The sequence below is a fragment of the Ostrinia furnacalis genome, unplaced genomic scaffold (genome assembly GCF_004193835.3).
Source record: "Ostrinia furnacalis isolate ACB-3 unplaced genomic scaffold, ASM419383v2 OfSCF1918, whole genome shotgun sequence".
Classification (NCBI taxonomy): Eukaryota; Metazoa; Arthropoda; class Insecta; order Lepidoptera; family Crambidae; genus Ostrinia; species Ostrinia furnacalis.
Window position 1 is genome coordinate 568,517 of NW_021132157.1, and position 18,085 is coordinate 586,601.

Below are 18,085 nucleotides of genomic sequence, written 5' to 3' on the forward strand. Positions count from 1 at the left end.
GTATCAATTAACTTGAAATTTTTTATAAATTAACCATGCAATGTGTTAGTCCAAATGAAAGAGACCTGTAAATACTGAACTAATGTAATTTATTATTATAAAAATAAAAAGAAATACGCCTTTTATTTTCGATCACGAGTTGATATAGCTGTTTATGAAGTCCATATATTGAGACACATTTGTGTAAACGGTCGGTGCTCCTTTCTCGCCACAAGGAGATATACCCCAAGATACTACTCCAATCAAAACGGGTACTCTTGATTCTTGTTTTGGTTTGATTTCAACCTTTGAGCTAGGCTTTGCCTCTTTCTTTTGATTGTCATTTGTTTTTATTTCATTATCACCATTATTAGGTACGTCTACTTCTGTGGAATTAGCTCCAGTAGCTTTATCGTCTTGGAAAAGAACCAATGGCCCACCAGAGTCCCCATTGCAAGCTGCCTTACCGCCACCTAGTGGACCGGTACAAATGTGCACATCTTCATCAAGCGGGTTAATTTCATCAGGATCCAGGAAATCGATGATTTGTTTGTAGCATTCTGTAAGAAATACAAAAAATAGTCTTCTTTAGAATTCTGTAAGGACATTATTTAGGCTGAGTTGCACCACCTAACTTTGATAGTAACTATGACGATAACCGGCGTTTTTTGTAGGTATGGAGTTTGACAGATTTTTGACTTTTGTCAAAGTTAAAGTAAGATGATGCAACCCAGCCTTAGTCATATGAAAATAATGAACGGTTAAAAAACCGTTCATAATGTCACTGTTATCGACTTCAAAAATCACTACATATTTTCTAGAAGCAGTTACTATTTTCGTGTTTTCTAAAACGACACAATTTTTTTTCAGTTTGTAATAATAAATTTAGGTGAAAATATCATAATTTCATTATAAATTGATGTCCTAAGATTTACTTACGTTGAAAAGGCACATAAGTTACACTTAGTTCCTGTAATTGGCTTGGAAGGACCGGGATAAAGAACGTCGTCTTTAGGCTCCCCCAACCTGGCAGCATCAGAGAAGCATTGTCTACCACCAGAGAAGGAGACGGCAGACGTATAGGCCTGACTGCGCTGGTTATTTGGAACGGAGTTGATGTTCTGAGCATGGCAATGTCGTTTTTATCTATTCCTCTGAAATAGGGATGACATTTAGGATGTAGGTTAAATAAAGCAGGTATTTATTTACATTAGATTTGAACTACCTTTTGCTACCTCTGTAATGGAACGGCACACAGCAAATAAAAAAAATAGTCTTGAACATACAAACAGTATTAATAGTTATAGACGGCTAGCTGTCCTGAATTTCCTTAGAAAATAAATAGGCATTTAAAAATTCTGTTAATGGCTTCGGATACTAGTCGTAGTCATCATCATACTAACATTTGCCCGTCATGAATAAAAGACTAGATACCTACAGAGTATACATGTTCACGAAATGGAAATAGTAATAGATCACGGTTTACCTCAGCATTGTTTTTCTAATCAGTCTCTTTTAACCTGTGAACGATAAAAATATTACCCGATATAATTAGGGTGCGGTATCCGCAACGATATCGTTGAAATCTGCACTTCTGGGCCGAAGTTGTCGACGTCATGTGCCCCGGCCACGGCATCCATGTTCAGCCATCGAATCAGCAACGAGTCGGACACGCAGTGGCCTGCGGTCAACACCTAGAGCACAAGTTACATTCTGGACACATCAGCATCATCAGGTCATTAAATATCCACGGTATGAACATACTCTCTACAGCCTACCAAGAGATAATGGAGGTTTTGGCCTTCCTAAACTTTCTACGCTGGCCTGATGAGGCCTGATGTTTAGTATATTTCTCACTTAGTCATCTCTTACGATATACATACAGGGGGAGAGTAGGGGTGGTCCTATTCGTATTACCTACACTTCTTTTGCATGGTAGGGTTCATGATACTTTACTTTATTCTTTAGCCTTAAATATTTTTATTGCTATTCTTATCTGTAGCAAAGAAATAAATTCCATTTCCATTCAATTGAACTAATTTTGGTTTTCGGATTGTAATTAGGAAATTAAACTTTTAAGAAGTAGTAGGTACGCTATTCTGTTGGAAAAACTTTCCTTAACTTCTTATCTGATATTACTCTCACTCTTAATGGAATCTGTACTTAAAACACAACTCACCCATCTTTCATTAAGCAGTGTCCCGCCACACATGTGGGCTCGTACCCACAAGAACCTCAGCTGAAGTGATACCATGTACGGGTGGCTGTGGGGCTTAGCAGCATGACCGCCTACAATGCGGCCGTGAGGCTTGTTGTCCAAGTAGTTGGCGAACGTTGTTCGGGGCGCTACAATGTTTTTGACTTAAAAAATATCATGAGGAAAGTTAAGTACCTAAATCAAATCTAACAGTGACCTTCATACTTTAAACTAATGTAGAGATCATGTTTTTAAAAAAATATTGTTTGCCAAATTCATTTTACTACGGATCAAAAAACTGGCCCTAATCGATTAAAAATGTAAAATTTTTGCCTGAATTTTGTAAAAACTTTTTTTTTCTAATTATTCCACAAATGTTTGATTTTCCGAAAATAATTTATAAATGAAAACTAATTGATTTAGTTTCTGAATTTATTATGTAAATGTTTTCTTGCATCCTATAGGTATTTCAACAAAACAGAAAAAACCTAGTGTTATGTAAAAACACCTTGAACGCCTGACAATTTAAATAGAGTTAACTCACCAAATGATAACACTGAACATTTTGTCAGAGTCAACGCGATAAAAGTCACTATTAACAAGTTCATAATAAAAAAATATCCAAACAAGTTCAGCTGTGTTAAGGGCAGCCCCTTTATAACATTTTTCTAGACGGTGTTATCTGTTTACATATTTTCAGGTGTTCTGAGATGTGAAAAAGATTCAAAGTTCATGAAATACTTATTTTCAAACCTACCTAACATTGTATTGTATGCGTAAATCTACAATTACTAATACATGTACGCACTTGTTTGTAGGTAAGAAATGTAGGTAAGGAATGTTTACGAAAACTAAAAACTTACTAATTTTCAAGAAGCCATTTTATTTTAGAAGCCATTTTTTAAAGTTAATTTAAAGGGTGTGTTTATGTATGGTCCTAGCTCGTTTTTGAAGCATAACTTACTGTCTCCTATGTAATTACTATGTAACCTACATAATAAAGACAATTAATGACCTATAGAAGATTCTGGGTCTTTTATAATTATGAAAAAAGGTTGGCAACACCTAGTAATTGGTCGTTTAAATTATTTTTGCGCTAAATACTTTTGCGCTTATTTATACGGGTTATTTACAATTTTGGAGTAGGCCAAGCTATTTTATGCCAAGATAATAAATAATAATACGCGGTCACGTGTGTAAGTGAGAACAATAGTAAGTATTGTTTTCAGAAATAAGTAAAATTTGACAGTTATTTTCGAGTTGACCTGTTTTCCCTTCTGCGCTTTACGAGCTTATGAATTTGCATTTTGTGTAATTTTATTGCTAATTTTAAAGAATTCTAATGCTTTGAAAATACCTACGTCTCCTGTAATCCCTGTGCCTGGAAATGACTCTATCTCAGGCTAGTAAGGCCCTTAGGCTGGGTTGCACCATCTTACTTTGACTTTAACAAACGTCAAAAGACTGTCAAACTCAATACAATAAAAATTGTTTATCATTACGGTTAAAGTTGGCAGTGCAACTCAGCAGCCTAGTGTTGTATGAAAACGTTGATTAAAATATCATACAAATAATAATAAACATTGTATGCAGGTATGTGATGTCAGTGTTAAGAAATCAAACAAAAGTATTTTTGACACATTTATTCAGCATGACTTTGTTAAAAACATAAATGGGTAATTAATGTTTGGTAGTAATATTGCAAATTACAGGAATACATTACCTAAAACAGTAATCGATAAAATCTTTTAAAATCGATATGATCGAATTATTTTGTATCGTTAATTATATCGTTTTTTTCGATTATCAATCAATGCGTATATTTTTTTCGTTACTCATATCCCAGATACGTCAGATCGCAATAAACAGACCTAATTCCATACGTTCGAAAAACATTACCATTTTGTTTACAATTGGGTTGTAATGAACAAAAATGAAAATAAATAAATAAACTAACCCACTCAGATTGTACACAAGCAACCCAATGCACAACATTTATGAAAGGTCACATTATTTTTTATTTAAAATTTTTGTATAAAAAAATTAAAAAATTGTTAAAAAAATTATAATTGAAAATTAAAATTATAATGTAGGTACAATGACCAGGTACATTTAAAAACATTTTGGTAATTTATAAAATACTGTGGAAATAAATATTAAATAACTGTCCTTCCTAAGATAAGGATATTATCTGCTACAAATATGCAGCAATATTTTTTTTCTGTTTTTAGGGTTCAATTGATTATGTGGATTAATATTTGAACCTGCTTTTAAACCGTTTTACTATTACACAGGGATTATACTTTATAGCCCGTAAAAGGCTGATTCTTCTATCCAAATGCAATATTTTCAAATCGGTTTATAATTGCAACTTTTTTTTACATTACAATACGCCAAAAAGTCATTGAGTGCAGCGAACCAGCCCTTAAAAACTACATTTAAATAAACATCGATTTATTGATCAATGAGTGCATACAATTTCATTTGTATTTTGTGTATCCCTGTAACATTATACCGTCACACACATCATCTACTTATTCTAATTTATTTACACAAGTATAAAACGAATAACAAAAATACAACTAATTATAGTAACAACGTTTAGTTTAGTTATTGTCAAATGGCATCTTTAATCATCATTTGCCATTGAATTAAGGTTCGTTTTTCAATCGCGAGATTAATACAGGGTGAAATTGAAATTGTTGGCATTTTTTTTTCTTATATTCCCCAAATATGAAACAAATCCTTTTTGTCTTTATTTTTACTATTTATTTCTATAAGTGTACTCTTATAAAGAGTAAAACTATTGTATAAGGTTAAAAATTATTGTCGACCGACGAAAAAAAAAGAGGGGTGTTATAAGTTTATTTGTGCATTTGGTGAGTATTAAAATCTTATTTTAAAAGGAAGCCAACGATTTCAATTTCACCCTGTATACGAGTTTTACAACTGTCAATGTAAATAAATTAACCGCCATTATCTTGAGATTGAAAAATTGGCCCTAAAATCACCAACTACATAGTTTTGGTTGCTACAAGTTTGTTCAGTGTACTTCAAGCATGCCAATACTTTGAACCTTTTTTATTATAAAGGTTTTAAAAGGAACTTCAATACATATTTCACTTGGAACGATGAACAAATCCATGAATCAATAATAACTTATCATTGACACTTTTTTCTCAATTTGCGACAAGATTTTTAATGTCGACGGATTTTGGAGCTGACGAATCTTTTAATCGACCAGAAGTTCTTACTTTAAAATTAATTTTTCTGATTTAAAAATTACTTTATTTAAGTTGTTGACCACAATAATTCTCTTAAAGACTTTTTTGTTCATTATTGTCATTTCCATAAACCCGACGGCACACAAAATCTTATCGGGCCATAGCTTTGCCCCGGTATCCTTCGCCGTTCCTTACGCATAGCTCAAGGAAAGTACACTCTACCAAGTATACAGAGGAAAATCTACGCAATTATGAACCATGTTGTTAGACACATTAGATACAACGGGTAATATAACAGCACCTTAAAGTTATATGACCGGCAATGGTCTTATTTTCAATGATACTTCAAAATATGGCATTTGCGTTGTAACTAGGTTCGTAATCTTCATTTGGTTTGCAAATAAACCAAAGCGATGTGGGTACTTCGCCGAATAATCATGAAGGGGTTTCAATGGAGTCCTATGGGAAAGTGGGGTGGTGTTATTTCAGGTAGGTGGTTGCCGCATCGCGGGAAGTTTGGTGGTACGGGGGGTAAGTCCCGTTGCGTGCCTATGTGCAGGATTAGATTCATGCCTATGACTATGTGGTAGATGAAGTGGCAGTGGAACAGCCAGTACCCTGAAATAAGAAAAAAAACATTAGTTATAAATTTATTAATGTTTATTCGAGATCGTAATTTTGAATTACGAATTGTAAGTTTTTTTTAAAATATTTGATTAATTGCGTAGAGTCTTAAGTGCTGTCAACTGTACTATCGGCAACAATGTTAACTGCCCATTGCCGATCATGTCGTCTCGTTTTATCGCAAAGAATCACCATTTGATGAGAACGAGAGCAAAAACGGAAATGGATAGTTAACGGTCGTGTGATCATTGGCTAAAAAAATTGAATAATATCAAGATCTTATTAAATTATCCTCTAGGCAAATAATGTGGAATAAACCCTAGGACAATACATGTCACACTGGAAGCGGTCTGCGGTCATATAAATTAGCGGACTTGAGGCCCAGGTCAAAGTAAAAAACATGATGCGGGCTGCGTTTACTTTGATCTGACCGCAGACTGAATCCAGTGTGACAAATCCATAGGTAGAGTCTTGAGAATCGTATAAAATTAAAAAAAAAGTAAGTCTCTTACCTGGATTGTCAGCTTTTAGCCTCAACACGACGTATCCATTATTGGGCACGGCGAGCGTATCTTTGAAAGGTGGGAGGTTGTACTGTCGGTGCAGCAAGCCTTTTCGGTCCAGGTCCAACGCGTGCTTGAGATTGATCTTCTTTATGTTCTTGTCTGGCGACCGGCCCATGCCGATGACGTTGTATGTCGTTCCGTGCAGGTGGAAGGGATGAGATAAATTTGGTGATTGAACTGGAAGTAGAATAAGAAATGTTTGAGTACCGGGTGACATAAAAAAGGTTTTAAACAGAGTTGTTTTTTTTTTGCAGTTTTGAAATCAATTAATAGTCAATCAATTGAGTTCACGAGACTGTTCCCACCGCTGTAACTCCTGAGTAGGATCAATGAAGGTCAAGTTCATCCCAGGATAAAGTTAAACTGTCAGTGAACCCAGCAACGAAATTAAGTCATAGTCAAAACATTCGTCGACTGAGGACGTCATATTGCCCTGAAAATCTATGAGACTCAGTCGCGTTTTGACAGCTTATAAAAAGTGTCTCATTTGACTAGGGCAGGGGTCTCCAAACTTTGCAGCCTTGGGCCATAATATTTTTTTCGGTATGTTACAAGGGCCATAAGATTTTTTTTGCGCACCTATGCAAACATAGGCTTAGTCTAAAGTTGTCGTGGTTCGGATTGATGGCAGTGGTGGGCCGGATATGGCCCGCGGGCCGTAGTTTGGAGTAGTAGACTAGGGTATTATCTACCTCGTTATGAATGCCAATCTAGCATTTATGGTAGGCTGATACCCCGTAGACTATGCTAAAAGTGATAATGGTGTAAAGTAAAAAAGTAAAATACCTTCATCAACAAGAACGATTTCCACAATCGAGTTGAGCGGGACGTCGATCATGTGCGTGCAGCGGCAGTCGACGGGACAGTTGGCGGGACGGTTGTCCCCGTTGCAGAACAACTCCGGGGACAGTTCGTGCATCTGGGACAGGGGCGGCGCGGGGGGCGCGCTGTACGAGATCTCGTCGACTAGACTGAGGACGTGGTCGCCGCCGGGGGCAACTGGAAGAGATGGATTGTGATGTGAGTATGGTTTTTAGTATACTCTGGTCCGGGAGCACGTAGAATTTTGTCCAATGACCCCAAGCTACTGTCGCGCTCGCACACTCACTGCGGGCGCCCGTCCCACAGTCGCAACAGCAATATAATTACGCGCGAGCGATAAGGATGGGTAGCTTGGGGTCATTGGACAAAATTCTACGTGCTCACAGACCGGGCTTTAGTAACAAATGTATGGTTGTTAAACACAATTTTAGTTGAACTGTTCCAAATTCTAGTAATTAGTCACTTAGGGCCTTGTCACATTAGCGGGTTACAAGCATTTTCAAAGTGGAGCGGCTCCGCGGCGGAGATCTAGCGGCTGCGTGGCGAAAACGAGGCGAAAACTCTAGGCAGAAACGTTGTGCAACCGCGGCGTGCTCGCTGCGTCGCCTCTCCGCTTTGAAAACGCTTGCAATCCGCCTGTGTGGCAGCTCACTTAAAAGTAATGTAATTGGATTTACAAAATTTTCTACAGTCGTGAAAATACCATTTTCGTTTCTATAATCTGGTATTCCTTAATTCCAATACTCAATACTTTATTGCTTCAAAATCCAAAACTTCTCATGATTAGAAAACGAATGTGTTATCAAAAGTATTAATAAGTTAGAACTTTCACAAGTCACTGTTTGACGTTATCTAAAATTAGAAAAATATCTAAATGCAATCGTTCAATTAACTATCGCGACTATCGCGAGGTGTTTAACGATTGCTAATCTCTCAAGCAATCGCACTACCGCATAGGTATCTTTAAAGAAACCACTTGCTGAAGAATGCAGTTATTTCTGATTGCAACTTACCTAAGAAGTTCCTGTAAGTGTTTTCCTTGAACAGGTCTTTTGGCTTGTAGAAGTGGAATCGGAAGGGCAGGAAGATCTTTACGTCTGGCCTCTCTTGCAGTATAGCCTTGTCCACAGGCTTGGCAGACTTCAGGTTGCTGACGCACACCGCATCGTTCCTCTTTACATTGCAGATCGCGTCAAGTGGATTCATTACCTAAAAGTTGGGTAGCAAATTAGAATTTTCTTCGCGAGTTTTGGAAGTAACAAAATCTTAAAAAATAATTAAATGTGACTTGAAATACAAATGACATGAAACTTTTTTAAATGGCAAAAAGAGTCAAGAAATTGAAAAAATGAATTTTTCTTACAATAAAAATGTTTATATACAAACCAAAGTAATAAAATATACAACCTGTGTCCTGTGCATCTCATGGATACCCGCTACTAGGGTTTTCTTCTACGAACCACGACACTAAGCCTTATGCTAAAATACGGAATCAATTAAACCACTACATTACTATTCGAAATATACACAACTATGTATATTCAAATTAAGTGCACTTTTCTACTGAAGTGAAAAATATTTACATGTAACATCTACGACTAAAACTACAGGGTAGGTACAATGTAGCGCTTTAGGATTTCTAAATTTGATCTTTTCTGTAAACATAATAATTTTTATAGCACACAATTATTCGAAAAGATCAAAAATAAAAAAGCGGTGTATTATATAAATTTTATTGAATGGTATAAAAAATTTAATGTCCTTAAAATATTGACCATATCAAAAATGTTGTTATTCACTGCTAACGTAATAGCAGCCATAGCAATACTTTGTTTAGATAATTATTATACACGTTCGATTGACTGATTAAAAAAGTATGTGACATTTTCTTAGACTAGGACTAAATAATTCATGATAGAACAAGTTTCTGTAGATTAGGTTAGAGGCATCATCATAACTGGTAGAATTAATATTACATTCTTAGTTCTTAAATTATAATGGTAACCTGGAGTGGTAACATTATCTGGAGATATTATTCTATTCTCTACACATAGTTATATACAGTCTTCAAAAGTTACGGAAAATGTCGCGGTGTAGTCAAACTACATTATCGTGTATTTACATGTATTGCAGTATTCAGTTATTTACATTCACTAAGTTATCTAAATTTTGAAGCATGCATTGGGTTAGTATCAGGTTCAAACTTAAATATCTAGACAGTTAGAAGGAAGATTTAAATATATACACGTAATAAATATCCTTGGTGAAAAAATATTAATGGCAAGTTGTTAGTTACAGAACAAAGTCTGTGGAAAAATACCTTTCGGTATGCGAAGACGAAACGATACAAGGAGCCTCATAGGACATTATGCGAATTAAAGGCGATATCATCAATATTATTACAAAAATATCACCGTATATGGCATTTAAATGATATTTGAGTAATCTCAAAGAATTAGGCATCATCATCGTTAAATAAAATCACAAACCGTCATTAACTCCCATGGAATATTATGGCTAATATAACAGCTGTACTGTCACCCGCGTAAGAGGTTATATTTACCTACATTTTTGTTAACCTCCAATTATTGATCAATTGATCCTTTGGCATTTACATTTTAATACTTTTTTATTTACCAAAAGAAACAATGCTTACACGTAAAGCCTTCGCTCGCCGGGAGGAGTCCCAACTCCAACTGGCTTTGAGAGATTTGAAGGCAGCCAAAGACTTGATTGAGCAATTAAANGGAATCATTCTAATATAAAATAAACACAAATGGCGAAATCGAGCACTTCGATATCGCCGATCACATCACACAAAACAAACATAAATTTACACTTAGTTAACATAATAAATCAACTACTGTACTTGTTTTTGCACATACAGAACTGAAAAATGTTCTAGGAACCTAATTAGTTGAGCGAGATCGGAGGAAGGTGATCTCCGCAAGTGGGGAAGTTGGGAGGGACGGGAGGGATGTCGGCTTGGGTGCCGACTTGGAGCACGAGGCTCATGCCGATGACGATGTGGAAGAGGAAGTGGCAGTGGAGCAGCCAGAAGCCGGGGTTGTTGGCTCTGAAACGAACGATGACGTATCCGTTGTTGGGGACGGCGATGGTGTCCTTCGCGGGAGGCAGGTCCCCTTGCTTCAGGTGACGCTCGAGCAGACCTCTCCTGTCCAGGTCAAGAGCGTGCTTCAAGTTGATTTTCTTCACGTTCTGGTCAGGCGACCGGCCGATACCGATCACGTTGAATGAGTATCCGTGCAAGTGGAACGGATGAGATAAGTTTGCAATTTGAACTGGAAAGCGAAAGGAGCATAATTAATTTTTTACGTCCGTATTTTTAATTAGATAATTAAACTTGATTTGAAGCTTGGATAATGTATTACCTTCGTCTACGAGTACGATTTCGACTACAGCGTTGAGGGGAATATCGACTTTGTGGGTGCACATGCAGTTTTGTCCACAGTCCGCCGGTCGGTTGTCTCCGTTACAGAACTGTTCAGGGTTAATGTCGTCGTACTGACTGAGGAGCGGTGCGGGAGGAGACATGTAGGATATTTCATCAATCAAACTGATAACATGATCGCCAGACGGGGCCACTGTTAAAACAGGTTTAAGTGTTAATACAAATATAGATATTTACAATATAACGATTAAGGTGCAAAAGTTGTTTGAGTAGCTTACCTAAGTACCGGTTGTAAGTGTTGGGCTGGAACAACATCTCTGGCCTGTATACGAAGAATCGGAAAGGCAAGAAGATCTTAACGTCTGGTCGTTCTTGCAGAATGGCAGGGTCTATGTTCCTGGCGTTCTTCAATTGGCTGACGCAAATAGCGTCGTTTCTTGGGTTTTTGCACCTTGCGTCCAGTGGGTTCATCACCTGGAGAGTTAGTGGGGAGAAAGGTACGTGCAATGAAGAATGTTCACTAATTTTGTTTTTTAGCTTTCTGTATTCTCCGTTAAAAATAAAAAATACACGTGAAAGAATTATTTCGATACGTCAATTAGTTTCCAAGATATTGAATTTTAAAAGTGCGGGCGGCGGCCGGCCCGCCATTTAATGCGCGTGACGTCATATTACAACGACTGGCTCATATTTGTATGGGTGGAATCTTGCAAGCTGAATTAAGACCCACTTCCGGGCAACCGATTAAGCTGAAATTTCGCATACACATGCGATTTGGATGACCATGCAATATTATGAAGACGTGGAGCTGATCTGATAATGGAGCTGGAAGGTGGCCATAGGAACTCTATGATAAAACGACTTAAATCCATCGAGTTTGGGCTCGTTAGTTTTGTATTGATGAGTACTTTAATTCTATATAGTAATCAGGGTCTGATGATGGAGCTGGAAGGTAATTCGCAATAAAACGACACAATCGCATCAAGTTTGGGTTTGGTTCAATTTTAATTTCTGTGATGGGTCTGGGTGTTAATATGTATAATAAGTATGTATTTCCAAAAAAAATGTATTTAAGTATGTTTATATCCGTTTTCTAGTGAGCGGCCACTGTGAATGTACGTCACGCGGGGTCACGTGACCGTCGGCGGGTCTCGATATTTAAGCGAACTTTGAATGCCTATAAAATCATAACTACTTGGTATTTTTTAATGAAATAAAAACAAATGTATTTGTATATGTAAAAGCTTAACTGTAACATAGGTTTCAAGTGATTTTGCATACCTAGTAACATTCTCAATTACTAATTTACGTGCATATTCTACAACTACGCTACTTAAGGCAACTAGGTACTAATATTCCATCAGTGTTGGTAGGTACTGATCAACTACTGGGTACTGTGCCAATAATCTGTACCTAGGCATTTTGTATTTGTACAGATACCTTTTCTAAATACACGCAGTAGGAGCACTGCTATATTATTATGATCGTGATTACGAAACAGTGAAAATATTGCAGTTTATTTGGCATTTACGAAATTTACGCTTTCATAATACATGTTCATTTGATTCAACTGTCTGAAATTATATGTAATTTACACCGTCTTTCAATATTGCTCCAGAAAATATAAAATTGAATAAAACACGAGATTGCTATTTATAATGAACAAATCTACAGACATAATTGCGATAATAAGTCTTAAATTACATACTATTTACAAACGGCTCTAACTAGAGATCACGTGATTCAATTCGATCAGTTACTCAATAATTTAATTAGAGTAAATAATTTTGGTTTTAATAATTAAAGTAATAAAGTCATTACTGCGAAACTCGTATTTGCCGTGGCGTTCGTACTTAAGTTTGAGCAAGCAATTGCAACAAAGTCGAGCGCGGTAGATTTTATCGAGGTTGTCGTGTCGGCACCAAGAATCCAGTCTGCAATATCCGCCAATTAATAACCAACTACTGTCCTTAGTTTTGCGTTTAGCTAATTCACGGTAGCCCCTCTAAATATGTGGAAGTAACCCCCTACTTAGCTCTTAACTAAGATGATCATGTATATACAGCATCTAATTTAAACTGTCTGTTTTTGAATATGGTACAAGATTTATATACACAGATTTGAAAAGCACTTACTACTCCCTGTGGAATGCCGACGTCGTAGGTCGGTGCTTGCGTCGACGGTTGGTAGGGTCCCCTGGCGTACCTAAGGATGGCCAGCTGTTGGGCCCTCTTGACACCACACTCTCCCAAACCGCGCACTTGGATCCAATATGCTCCAGGAATGTTGTTGGCCTCGATAACGAAGTCGTAACGTTCACCTGTAACGTAACAAAGATAACGACTTAAATTTCTTGCAATGCAAATCATTAATGTTCTAAAAGTAATTATAAAAACGTCGTGGGGAGGGAAATTGGTAGTAATATTAACTTCATTTGCTTCATTATTGCCTAACAAGAAGATAAACATTAATAATTGAATAAATAAACTAAACAACTCACCTGAGAATGAGATGATTGTGTTGACCTGAACTGGGGATACTGGTTCACCGTCAGTAGCTATTACAGTGAGGTTGTGGCCTTCGAACGTGACTTGAGCTGGGCACACAGATGCGAAGGCGTTGATCATTCTGAATCTGTATCTCCTTCCAGGGGTGATGGTGAACACTTCAAGAGGTGTGTTGGTCATGAATCCAGTGTTGGGGTCTCGGAACTGTCCTTTGCCGTTGACCAGCACAGACTCGGGGTCCTGTCCGGTGTTGACGGCCAGACGGCCCGGGTACCTCTCAGCAGCATCTTCGTGGAGCCAGTCACTGATCAGCATGACGTGGGTGGTCAGATCGTAGTCGTACAAGTGGCTGTTGGGGTCCTTGGATGGGGGCTGACGGACGACGATGCTACCGTATAAACCGTCAAGTTTTTGAAGACCTGTGTGCGCGTGCCAGAAGTGTGTACCAGCGTTACCTTGCCATTGGTATCTGTAATCAGAGAAATTCAAACATTACATTCCTGATATGATTAACCGCTACTTTATATTGAATTTGAAAAATGCAATGTGGTGGTGTACGAACCTGAAAGTGTTTCCTTGTTGAATTGGACACTGGGTAACGAAAGGTACACCGTCGTAGTATTGGGATCCCCTCTGAGTGATACCGTGCCAGTGAATGGTGACTTCCATACCCTCCATGTGGTTTTCTACGTCGATGACCACTTTGTCGTTCTCACAAACTTGGATGGAAGGTCCAGGCAACATTCTGTTGGCGGTGAGGATACCACGCTCGACTCCATCGGCCAATACGCACTGGCAGTGGGACCACACGACGTTGGTTGCATTTGGAGTGCACACTTGACAGGCCCTGAAATAATATGAAAAAGGATGATTGAAAACGCATTTAGGTTATTTAACTTCTTGACAACTGGGTCACCAATCAGCCAATCAAAAAGTCAATGGTAAAAGATAAGGCGGTGCAATTTTATCGTCTACCGAGAAACTGAGGGCTAGCTGCAACTGTGACATAAGTTTGAAAGTAGTTTCCCTTATCAATTTTGTATGGTTGTGGTTACACCACAGTTTCTTCAGTCTATACTATCATGAAACACCAATGTTTGCATAAGGTCTGTCGTCACCTATCAATTACGTGCTTCAGCGGAATTTGGTTCATTCCACGTACATTCGAGTTCGGCATTGAAACCTATGCATTTAGCAGGCCGTGTGAAGTAAAGCGTAAAATGTGCAAAGTGAAAAAGTCGGTCTGTAGGTCGTTCTTTTCCTAGCACGACTTTCCGTGAGCCCCGAAAATCGTAGAATATGGGCATCGTGATACAGATGACTTGATTACGCGAATAGTTAGGTAAGGAATTACTTAAGGTTTTAAAAGATTTTGTGCGATAAGTCGGAACGTTCCCATTGTGAATGTGAATGTTGCTCTTGCTATTATTAAATTCAATGGAATTGTTTCCAGTTTAACTGTTTTGATCTTGAAAGGTAGCTAATATAATTCGGTGTGTACAATGCGGTTGGAATTACAGATTGATTTTCTATTGGTTTTATGTAATACATATGTAGATTAGTCTAGCTGGATTTGGTGTTACAATGGAAATGAGGTTTTCGTAAATAACTTAGAGTTCCCGGAATGATTTAGTTCACTAAATCGAAGTTTTGATATAACAGTGTGGTAATTATTGTTCGCTCATAAATTAAGAGTTGTTTTAATTAGCAACTTAATATTTATGATGCAATTAAAATATTATAACCATCAAAAACATACCTAGAATGCGTTTTATATAAATGCAATTATATAAGTGTAAATTAATGCTTTTCGAATACACATAGGCAATGTTTGGAACCATAATGTATTCATATTGTGTAAGTGAATGAATTACTTTCAGCGTTTAAGACTTTATTATTTTGTTGTATGATTAATATAACTTCCTGAAGTTAGATGACAGATATGCACTTAATTAAACCAACTAGCCATCATGAATTTTACGGTTATCAGACAAGGATTAGATTTGTTTTAGTGGCATGTAGTTAGATAGTAAAAGATTTATACTGAATGAAATTGTACTCAGTAATCATGATGAAATCATAAATGGTGACAACAACGCCGCTACCAATCGGGCAACATGGAAAGCATTGGGGGAGGCCTATGTTCAGCAGTGGACATCCTATGGCTGAGATGATGATGATGATGAATAGCAAGACAATAATACTTACGCTCCCAAAACGGTGTAGAGCTCAAGAGTGAAGTGGTAGTAACAGATCCTTGGGGGCTCGTTCTCTCGGCAAGCTCTCGCGCACTCATCAGGAGCAGACAACGCTGGGTTCCTCCTCAACTCAGCTGTGGCACTGCTGGTGAAGTCCAGATGTTTCAGAGTGGTCTTTCCATTGACATTTCTCGCCAGAGGAGGGAGTGGGTTGTTCCTGATTCCCCCACTGAGCGGACCGCTGCCGCTAGCTTGGGCGAACGGGTTGGAAGACGGCCCGATAGTGCTTCCAATGCTTCCGAAAGACCCGAAGGGGTCATTGATACCCGGGTGTGTCTGGACCAAGCCGTGGGTTGAGGAGAAGGTGTTCGAGCTGTCTCTGAATGGAGTCGCTGTTCCTGCTTGCCACCATGATGCTGAGGTTGACTGGTCATCGGCAGTGCTCAGGGCTTCTGTGGAAGAAAGAAAAACAAAACGTTATTAACATGTAATGTATGATTTCTTTATTTATGCAATCGTAATTACTCAAGTTCTTTATTTTTGTAATCTTTAGCTTGTTTGTTATTTAAAGTTTTCAAACATAGTTGTGATTTTTGACGAAGTCTAAATAAAGATCATGTAATACCGAAGCGAATTAAAACACGTAAATGGGATTGAAATCAACGTCCATCCATATATAAACTTTATATTTACAGTCGTATAATGTTATGTGATTTATTAGGCAACAGTGCTGTGTAAACAGCGATCCGCTCGAAGCCCTATCTGCGATCGCGGCGTTTTCTCAAGGCATTTGTCAGCCGCAATGCACGGTGATAAGTCCATTAGATAAAGCCTCGACAGGTGCGCTAATGTGAATTCCCTACGAGTCGCACAGTCTAGCCTGACGAAAACAAACAATAAACAAAACAAGTAAACAATCTAAAACACTTTACTTATCTTTGGATTACGATAAGATATCGGTAGTGGCTGGCGCAATAATACAGGTTGTTTTTTTTTGTCAAAACAATGAGTAAGTTACATTTCCAAAACAAAAACATTGCACACTACACAAAAACTAACAATTACAAAAGGTGAAACGATTCTCACCTAGTTATTTTTCATTCTAGACGCCTTTGCAAACTTATATTTTTTGGACTTTTCAGGTAGTACGGAAGATATTTCTAATACGAGTATTTTTCAAGGCAGTGAAATAAAATTTTGCGATTTGGTTCTAGTTAATTAATTTACTGACAATCTGACAGTTATGGCGATATATTGTGACGTGAGACTCTCTGCAAATCATAAGTCATGACGACCATGACCACTTTGTCAAGAGTGTAACAAATGAGTAGAACTTTTCGCCATGATCTGGTTGCTCTCGTTAACTATGTCTAAACATGCCACAGTTCATGTCATCACGACTATTCCGCAACATGGCCAGCAGGGGACTTCATTAAATTAAGGACTTTTACTTCCTTGTTACTGTTCACCATAGAACATTAATTGACCATTATGCATCCAGTTATAATCACCTACCCTGTATTACATTTCGATACAGTTACAGTTGCACAATTTGCATCGAACGATTGTCCGATATCGTTACAGTTTTGGACAAACCTTGGCTCGAGTGTGCTTTTATTTCCTTAACGTTAAATGCCTCGATATCGCCCGATCGAAATTCACGATTTTGATTACGTCACTCTATATTAAACCTTTGACTTTAGTTACTAATTTAAAGCAGCACATTTCAAAGCAGGTTATTATTAAATAAAATAGTACAACACACCTCACGTTGGAAAAATATCTTTTTGTTAAAATATGCTAACTCATTAATTTGGGAATTTTTCCTATTCTATCTAAGCAGTTTCCATGAAATCGAGGGGCAAGTAGTCACCGTTTCAAAGTTTCAAATATTTTGTTTTGTTTCCTTATATTAGTCACGTACCCCGATTATGTCAATACAACAGTTACCATAATCGCTCAAGGCTTTAAATTAGGCTCCATAAATATCCCAAGCCCAAGCATTATCTCCTTTAAATATTCCGCCTACTGCCCCACTTGGCTACCTTAGGGCTAGTTTATGAGTAATTTATTAGATCAACCGCGATAAATTGCAGCCAGACCATAGATTACAAATTAGCGATAGTTGCAGCGGCAACCGCGGTTGCCATGTGGTTTTAGTAATCGCCCAAAGAAAGTTTCTTCCTGATTTTAGAATGACTGAGAAGCGATTTTATGTGCAACATAACGCGCAACAATGATGTGTAATTACGTAAAAAATCGTTGTGACGAATTTGTAATAGGAAAAGCTCTTACGTTAGACAATGCATGCGTGGTAGATGGCATTTTTTGCCGCTTTATATAGCGCACGAGATGAACAATTTCCTCCATTTCATAATACTTCTAGAGTTATAAATAGTGATTTGTAGCTAATTATAAAGGACTTTAGTGCCGTACTATGAATTTAAACGCAAACGCAACGCATTTAACTTTATTAAATTGTATTATTCGTTGGTAAGACAACAGAACGATAAAAATTTTTCGATTAGTAGAGTTTTAAACATAACACTGGCCAGT

At 37.5% G+C, this 18,085-nt stretch overlaps 2 protein-coding genes across 3 annotated transcripts in view; both read right to left on the bottom strand.

Moving 5' to 3' along the window:
• Positions 1–132: 132 nt before the first annotated feature.
• Positions 133–2,789, bottom strand: LOC114354110 (granzyme K). The gene is made up of 5 exons (XM_028306369.1): positions 2,721–2,789; positions 2,159–2,325; positions 1,522–1,673; positions 919–1,133; positions 133–539 (listed from the first exon to the last, which is right to left on the bottom strand). Exons 1-5 carry the CDS (start codon positions 2,782–2,784, stop codon positions 133–135), a joined length of 1,005 nt encoding a protein of 334 aa, XP_028162170.1. The 5' UTR covers positions 2,785–2,789.
• A 1,596-nt stretch (positions 2,790–4,385) lies between these two features.
• Positions 4,386–18,085, bottom strand: part of LOC114354101 (laccase) — a 72,307-nt gene continuing 58,607 nt past the window's right edge. The window contains exons 2-9 of one of the 2 annotated variants that reach the window (XM_028306358.1): positions 15,540–15,981; positions 13,894–14,178; positions 13,325–13,800; positions 12,960–13,144; positions 8,426–8,621; positions 7,377–7,589; positions 6,537–6,767; positions 4,386–6,018 (exon numbers count right to left, since the gene is read on the bottom strand). In XM_028306358.1, coding sequence (XP_028162159.1) covers positions 5,849–6,018; positions 6,537–6,767; positions 7,377–7,589; positions 8,426–8,621; positions 12,960–13,144; positions 13,325–13,800; positions 13,894–14,178; positions 15,540–15,981 — 2,198 coding nt within the window. In that variant the 3' untranslated portion in view covers positions 4,386–5,848. Of the gene's footprint in view, positions 6,019–6,536; positions 6,768–7,376; positions 7,590–8,425; positions 8,622–9,262; positions 9,923–10,164; positions 10,715–10,804; positions 11,018–11,102; positions 11,299–12,959; positions 13,145–13,324; positions 13,801–13,893; positions 14,179–15,539; positions 15,982–18,085 lie in introns of those variants that run through there. The other variant, XR_003655982.1, reaches the window with a different exon arrangement.